The sequence below is a fragment of the Zootoca vivipara genome, chromosome 11, assembly GCF_965207765.1.
Source record: "Zootoca vivipara chromosome 11, rZooViv2.hap1.1, whole genome shotgun sequence".
Classification (NCBI taxonomy): domain Eukaryota; kingdom Metazoa; phylum Chordata; class Lepidosauria; order Squamata; family Lacertidae; genus Zootoca; species Zootoca vivipara.
In genome coordinates this window covers 42,092,199-42,100,149 of record NC_142594.1, presented here as the reverse complement: position 1 = coordinate 42,100,149, position 7,951 = coordinate 42,092,199, and the positions used below count along the sequence as shown (strand labels likewise).

General features: G+C 40.8%; 1 protein-coding gene across 7 annotated transcripts in view; it reads right to left on the bottom strand.

The window, feature by feature from the left end:
- Positions 1-790: 790 nt before the first annotated feature.
- The window catches only part of CREM (cAMP responsive element modulator), a 32,985-nt gene continuing 25,824 nt past the window's right edge, over positions 791-7,951 (bottom strand). For 6 of the 7 annotated variants that reach the window (XM_035129410.3, XM_035129412.3, XM_035129413.3 and 3 more), the window contains 2 exons: positions 7,052-7,208; positions 791-4,220 (listed from right to left, as the gene is read on the bottom strand). In XM_035129410.3, coding sequence (XP_034985301.1) covers positions 4,076-4,220; positions 7,052-7,208 — 302 coding nt within the window. In that variant the 3' untranslated portion in view covers positions 791-4,075. The remainder of the gene's footprint in view (positions 4,221-7,051; positions 7,209-7,951) is intronic. The other variant, XM_035129409.3, reaches the window with a different exon arrangement.

Genomic DNA, 7,951 nt, shown 5'->3' with positions numbered 1-7,951 from the left:
CATAGAAATTACAAGCCCTCAAACTGCAATGAACCACATGCCAAAACAACATCTTGGCTGGAAAAAAACAAAGATGTAAGAGTGACATCAATAGCCAAACCATCATTGTGTTGAGCTACCCACATCAAACACAATCAGCAGTCATTAAAAGGGCAGGAAAAGCCTCAGTGGGTAACAGCATTTCCTTTCCCTTGTTGTTGCCACCGATTTTAAAGAGACTTCAAGATGCAGTTAACCTGATTTAGAGCCCTCTCTGTTAAATCTGCATGAGTCATATTTCCTAGTGCCAGCAGCTGTGTTAGTCATCGGTGACCAAAGATGTGTGATGTGCAATGGCAAGAACATGTTGGGAATGAATAGGAAACACCCAGGATCAAAACCCTATACACTAGGAGCTGCAATCCTGCTACAACAGAATGCTGATGAGGACAGACCCGGCAGCTTCTGAACCAGAATCAAGCAGTCACCTGTACAGGAAAGACCTACTTCCTCTCACTGGTGAAATCAAATTAAACGTAGCTTTTAGAACATTAGACTGAAATCAGATGGCTTTGGGATAAGTTACCAACTCGCAGCTGGTGATGTTTCTCAGTAAAACAAAACCAGGGAAAAAATGACTTACCTCACAGGATCAGTGGGAGGCTAGAGGAGGTTAAAGGACAGAGCACACATGGGGACAAACATTTCTATAAAAACGGGGAACAATTGGAATCCTCCTCGCGTGTGCTTTTACTAAAATGTAAGACGTCTGACCTCTAGGAGCACCTGTTAGTAAAACTGTAGGTAAAAATAGTGTGGAAACAGACAAAATCCTTTATTATTTACTATGAATATCATTATCAATCTTACTGAGACCGTAACAAAAGCTACAGACCAATTCTATAAGCTTTTTCAAGAATTACATATTCATTACATCTTTAGTACCCTATTTCTAAGCAAGTATTTTGTTCTTCTCTAACAACAGTGTGTGCTTTATTTTATTGAAGGTTAACTGCCACATCCCTTGCCTGTTGTTTTGTCTGGGTAGAGCTGTGAACTTGAAATATTAAGGCATTCCTTCCAATAAACCTCTAGAACAACTACATGTACCAACAATTTGCTGCTGGCCAGTTAACTCCACGAATAGCTCAGTTGGTTAGAGTATGGTGCTGATAATGCCAAGGTTGCAGGTTCAATCCCATATGGGAAAACTGCATATCCCTGCTTTGGAGGGGATTGGACTAGATGATCCTCAGGGTCCCTTCCAGCTCTACAGTTCTATGATTCTATGGCACATAAAACATTTACCAAGCCCTTCTGCTTTGAAGCAACCTGTAGTAGCTGTCTAAATAAAGGTAAAGGTAAAGGGACCCCTGACCATTAGGTCCAGTTGTGACCGACTTTGGGGTTGCGGTGCTCATCTCGTGTTATTGGCCGAGGGAGCCGGCATACAGCTTCCAGGTCATGTGGCCAGCACGACAAAGCCGCTTCTGGCGAACCAGAGCAGCACACGGAAACACCATTTACCTTCCCGCTGTAGCGGTACCTATTTATCTACTTGCACTTTGACGTGCTTTCAAACTGCTAGGTTGGCAGGAGCTGGGACCGAGCTGTCTGAATAACCTGTTTGCAAAAGACAGGAGTTCCAGGGTCTCCTTCCAAGTTTCCATTGACTAGGCCTGTACACGCTGCAATTTCTCAGCTTCAAGTTTACCATTTGTTAAGTGGAAGCAACAAGCACCTACCTCACCATGACATATTTATTGCACTTCAAATATACTTTAAAAGAACTGAGAAACAGGTCTTTTCTTTTCTTTTTTTTGCCAAATGTGAGGAGCTGAAGTCTTGAGAAGTGCTCCAGATATCTATTTTCCACTATCTTCTGAAAAGCAAATGGCAGCCAACTAGAAGAATTTCTTCTAGCAGATCCATCATCAAAATGGCAGAATTGGTACTTGTTGTTTACTGTTTTTATTTCATTTTAAAAAAAACAGAAGAATAAACTTCAATTCATTTTAATTACAGGACATATCCACAGTTCATCATCTAAAAAAGTGCTTGGAATGAATCTGTTCCAGTATTCTTTTTTCAAAATATTTGTTTGCAAAGTCTTTTGTGATTTTACTCTATCCGGTTGCCCAAGGATGCTATCACAGGGAAAGGAAGCACAGCTATGTTCATGCAAAAGGAAATCCCCCACACCCCCAGCTCCTGTTTGTGACAGCAATTGTGGCTGCAAACACACCTCATGTTTAAAGCATATCTGGATAAACTGTAGCTTACCCCTCATAGAATTACAATCTCCAGCACCCTCAACAAGTCAAAGTTCTTAAGATTCTGTTTTGGGGGGGTGGGGAGTAAATGTGCTTTAAATGTGTGGTGTGTACACAGTTCCTGAAGAGTTGCTCGATGTCTGTATGTGCTTTCTCGTTAAAGAACTCCACATCAGCAGGAAACACTGCTTCAGCTAAGCAGGTGTGGGAATGGAGGCCATGAGGAAACACAAGAGAGAGAGAGAAGCGTCACACAACTGCAAAGCAATATAGCCAAATGAAGGGGGCACGGAGGATGGCAGTGGAGAGAAACACTTTGTACTTCTATTGATTAGATGGACAAGAAATAAATCACCTTCAGCAAATGTGGTTTACATCCACAGCACATTTCAAATAGTAAAAATCCCCTCCCACTTTGGGCATTTTAATAAGATTTTGACAGGCAACAGCCACCGAGTAGAGCTGACCAACCATGGTTGTGCACGTTGTGTGAAATACCCTTTAAAAAAGATTGCTTAGCCTGGAAGATGATGACAAGGGAATCATTGGTATGACACAGACCTTTAAAAATACCAACGCCAGTATTATTTACAAGTAGTCTTTGTGCAAATAGTGGGCCCATGCATGAGCAGATTTTAAATCCCTGCATTACAATTCTGGAGGTGGCTTATGAAATATAAGACACACCGTAAATATGTCTGCTAAAATTACTTCATAACATGCAGCATAAATTTTAAAATTTCTTAGCTGGGCCAGATGTTCAAATAAACACCAAACACTACAAAGTTTAACCAACATGGTTCTATTTAAAAACTAGTTTCAACCATGGCACTCAGTGACAGCAATACAATACTTTCTTCACAAAGTGATGAATATAAAAATATGCCATAAATTCATTTGTAAACTAGTATTCTAATACATGTATGTCATTACAACATACCTTTATTTATTTATTTATTTATTTATTTATTTATACTTATATATATATATAACTCTTTCCTGAGATACTTAGGGTGGTTTTCATTTTATTGTGTTGGATGCATTATCTTTGATCACTTTAAAATACTGGTGCAAGTGGGAACAACCTCAATTATACATTTAAAGTAATTAATGCAAAGATTGGGCAGAGGAACAGCTCTTACACTTGTTGCATTTTGAAAAGATGGAACAGACACTGCCTTAACCATTTGACTCTTTCTGGATCAGAAAGACACCTGAAGTTTCAATTAAGAATCTACAAAAATGCAGCGTTTCAGGAATGTTAGAGGTTGGAGTAGAAGACAAATGATACAAAGGAAAAGTCATAATTCTTGTTGACTAGACATTGCCTGCAGAAGCATCTGTACATGCTGTAGCCAGTTCACAGTTTCAATATTGATACTAGTCTGTCTTGGAAGAGCAAATGTCTTTTAAGGTTTCTAGCTCTTCTATAAGTTTCTTGTTTTGAACTTCTAACATCGCAACACGACTCTCCAGACATTTCACATATTCTTTCTTCCGCCGTCGACATTCTTTTGCAGCCTCCCTAAAAAAAGCAGAAGTAAAAAAGGCAAACAAAAACACTTTTTGGCATGCTTCTGGAGTGGCAGGAACAGGGAGGGGACAGGGAAACGCAGTGATGATGGTCAATATAATATGGACACCATTATGCTTTCCAAAATTTAGAACAACTCTTCAAAAAACACCTAAGGACAACTGGGATTGCAAGGGCAACACACTGTCCCTTCCTCAAGGGCCACATGGCAATCTGTAGAATTGCTTCATCTCATGCCTTGATTAGCATTCTTAGCCAAAAAAAAAAAAGGTCCATTGCCCAATGCCAGTTACTCTGCTTTATGGCAATAAAGATCTTTGAGGGCCTTGAGTTCCTCAATGAGAGTCTTGTTTTGGTTCTCAAGCACAGCCACGCGATTTTCAAGACATTTGACATACTCCTTCTTCTTCCTGCGACACTCACGAGCAGCTTCCCTGGAACCAACACAAGGCAAATGACTACTATAGGAAAAGGCACAGCACAATGACAACCTGGATAAAAAAAGAACCTTCAGCACCAGAAATGCTGAAATCAGCAAGTGCCAAATTGGTAAACTGTACAACAATCACACCACCAATTCTACAGACAATGCAGAGCAGCGGAAGAAGCTTGATGATAAACACAGGAGCAGCGTCAACGTAGCATATTCAGTGTGAGAAAATTGCAACACAGATGGGTGGACAGCAGTCTATTCAGATGTTAACAAAGCACCGCTCGCTACATCAAAACTCGCATTAGAACAAAAAAGCACAGGACTGACAAACATCCCACCTCATCTGTTTCCATAATTCGCCATAATCACATGCATAAACAGGTAGCTGAAGCATCAAAGCCTACGTCTGCCAAAATGTTATCAACTAAACTGTCTGCAAAGATCAATGTCATGCTTTCTCTTCAGACTGAAGTCTAGATACCAGACTGAAATTTTGCCCCCCAAAATCCTGTTTTGGGCAAAAGGTCAAATCAGTTATAAAGGCTTGAAAAGGGACACAAATGGCTATGGTTTGCACTTCGGATCTTAAGTTTTAAAATAACTATTATAGCTTATCTCTTAAGAGTGTCCAACACACAGTGTGATATGCTGCATCTTAGCCCTACCCGCAACTCACTGTACTGAAAGAGCATGGCTTGCCTGACTCCCTAGTAAGTTCATGGCTGAGCAGACCAACTGGAGCTTTACTAGCTACAGTTCAAATTATAAGCCACTTTACTATACCAGCTATGGCTAAATGACAGGAACAGCATTTAAACAAACATGTTATGCTCTTTACAAAGGAAGGGAAAGTTCATCCCTTCCATTGATGGTGTATACAACAAGATCCAGCTCTTCTTTAGGTGAATATGGGAACCTTCCATCTTGGATTTGCTGTTATGGGCACATTTTTTCATACTGTTTTGGGCACTCGGTTAACAATCTGAAGTGTCTTCTCTCCTCCTCTGAGACTCAAAACAGCTTAACAGAAGCATGTTTGAAAGCCACCTTGTACTATGTGAACAGCTCTGAGAACTTTTTTGTTGATGAAAAGCATTATATAAATATTGTAAATAAGCCCAAACAAGCAACAGTGAGAAGCTTTTAGCTATGCCATCAACTCCTCAGCTTGTGTTAACTCACTTCTGCTTGCACATGGGGGTGGGCAAGATTTTCCCCTAGAATCATCTGCACACACAGGCTGGGATCCTACTAGTTATTTATTTATATAGAAGAAAGTACATGTTAAGAAAAACTGGTGCGTGTTGCACATGTGTTACTGATGGCGGACACAAGGCTAAACCGGGTAAGAGAATGAAAGAGAAAAAGAGAGCGCAAACATCTGGAATCTAAGGCATGAATTTTTATGGATGAGCAATTTAAGACAAAGGGCATGAGAAAAAGCAATACCATGGATGCAGTGAGCAATGGCAGGGTTAGTTACAATTGAGACGACTTTTTCCTACAAAGCGCATGCCAACAGCAGACATTAATATCAGAGGTCATGCACTGACACCAAAAACAAGACACACAAATAGCACAAATAAGCTGACCACCACCACAAAAAGGGGAGGGGCAGGGGAGACATCCCACAGCAAATTTGTTTTCCTGTAACAGACACGAAATCAGCTGTTGGGAAGTTAACAGAATGCCCCCTAAAAATTAAGCAAAACACTTCCACCCTTCCTTTATAGAAGCAGATGCTACATTGAAATTGCCTGCCTCAAATTCATATCCCAAACACAGGCAATTAGAGAAATGCATAAATATAACCTCTCACCACATCTATACCATATATAGTTGTATAATATATGAAAATACTGAATATAATATTTTCTCTTCAGGGGGAGAACTCTACAAAACACTCAATAATATGCATTGCCAAAAGCCACCAGTGTGTGCCACCTCCGAGGGAGGTCCAGAGGGTGGCAAAGACAGAACGGGCCTTCTCTGTAGTAGCCCCTTGTTTATGGAATGCTCTCCCCGCGTTCATACAATCCTGTTATTTTATATTTTACTTGGTTGTAAATCGGTTCAGGACTTCTTCAGCAGGGAGCAATATATAAATTCAATAACCTCACTTCACTTTAACCTCCTATCTCCCCTCATGAACTATAAAGCAAAGGTAATCTAAGCTTTCCATGATCTCATAAGGAATTTCAGGTGGTTTGTTGCCATTTATATCCCCATAGCAAGTGAAGGAATTGTGTTTCTATTCTATTTGGAAAGTCGCCAGGTTGGTGAACTTAGAAACCTGCACAGACTAGGCTGACTCTAGTCCCAAACTGGCATCCCTTTTCATGTAGCAGCAGCAGCCACAGCCTGTTTCAAATCCGTTACCACATGAAGTGGTGGAATTTCGGCTGTTTGGTCCTTGGACAACAGTTGTTCTAAAGCAGCTTTTCTCAACCTGGGGTCCTCCAAATTTGTTGGACTACAACTCTCACGATCCCCAGCCAGCGTGACCATGCTTGCTAGAGCTGATGGAAGTTGTAGGCCAAACATCTGGGGGGCACTAGATTGAGGAATCCTGCTTTAAAAGCCACAAAGATTCAGTAATGCAACTGTATAGTATTCAACGGCACTTTAAATGCCAGGGCAAAGGTCTTCAGCAATAAAGAGAGAAGGCATTGCCCTCTTCTCCCCAGTAAATTACGTGAAAGAACCCACTGGCCAATTTTATCTTTGGGAAAATGTTCCTTAGCAACTATACTGATTTACCACCCCCATCTTTCCTGTCATCAGCTCTTTAAAGTAAATTCAACTCATTACTTTTTCTTGAAATAGCAATACCTATTTTTCATGAGCCTTAGCTCTCTTTTACGTGTTGCTTCTTCTGCGAGCTGCTGTGGGCTATGCAACGTTCCTGGGGATGCTGCCATGACTACCCCTTGAGGTAAGGCTGTGGTTGGAGTTCGGATCTGGTAAGTTGGCATGTCACCTGTAGCAGCTGCAACAAAAGAAGAAAATGACACAAAAGAAATGTCACACAGTTCCATGATCTAAACCGTTGGTTTCGAATACCAGGAAAAACATAATTCACATGCTGTGACCAGTTCCTTAGATTTGGGGTGGGGGGGTAGGGAGCAAGCTCTCCCATTGTCCCACCACTGCAGTGTCACAGATAGGGCCTTCTCAGTGTTGGCGCCCCAGTTACGGAATGCCTTCCCCCAGGCACCAAAGTTTTGACATTTCAGCACCTGGCTAAGATCTGCTTTTTTGCCCAAGCAGTTTAGGAATATTAGTCTGCTGCTGAGGTTCATTTTGGTAGTTTTAACTTGGTATTTTTACCTGATCTTTATTTATTTAATATGGATGTGGTGGTGGTGTTATTTTAAAGTTACGCAATCCACCCTGAAATCTGTGGATGATGGGCAGCCTAAAAATGCTCTAATAGATAAATTAAATAAGATCCAGATGAGAATGTTCTCCATCTATTCAAGTGCAGACAGAACAAAAAGTGCATTGTTTACTGTAGAGAAAATAAGCAACACAGAAATGTTCAAAGGTTTAAAAAGCACTACAGAGACATTTTCTTATAAAACACAAACAATCAAAAACTAAGATGCCCAGGAAAATAAAAAGGTAGACACCTGGGATGGACAAGACCACAATGTAGATGTGAGGTGAGCTTTTCTGAAGAAGGCATCGTACCACTGAAAAAGCCCTCTCCTTAGCAGCTAGGAGACATTT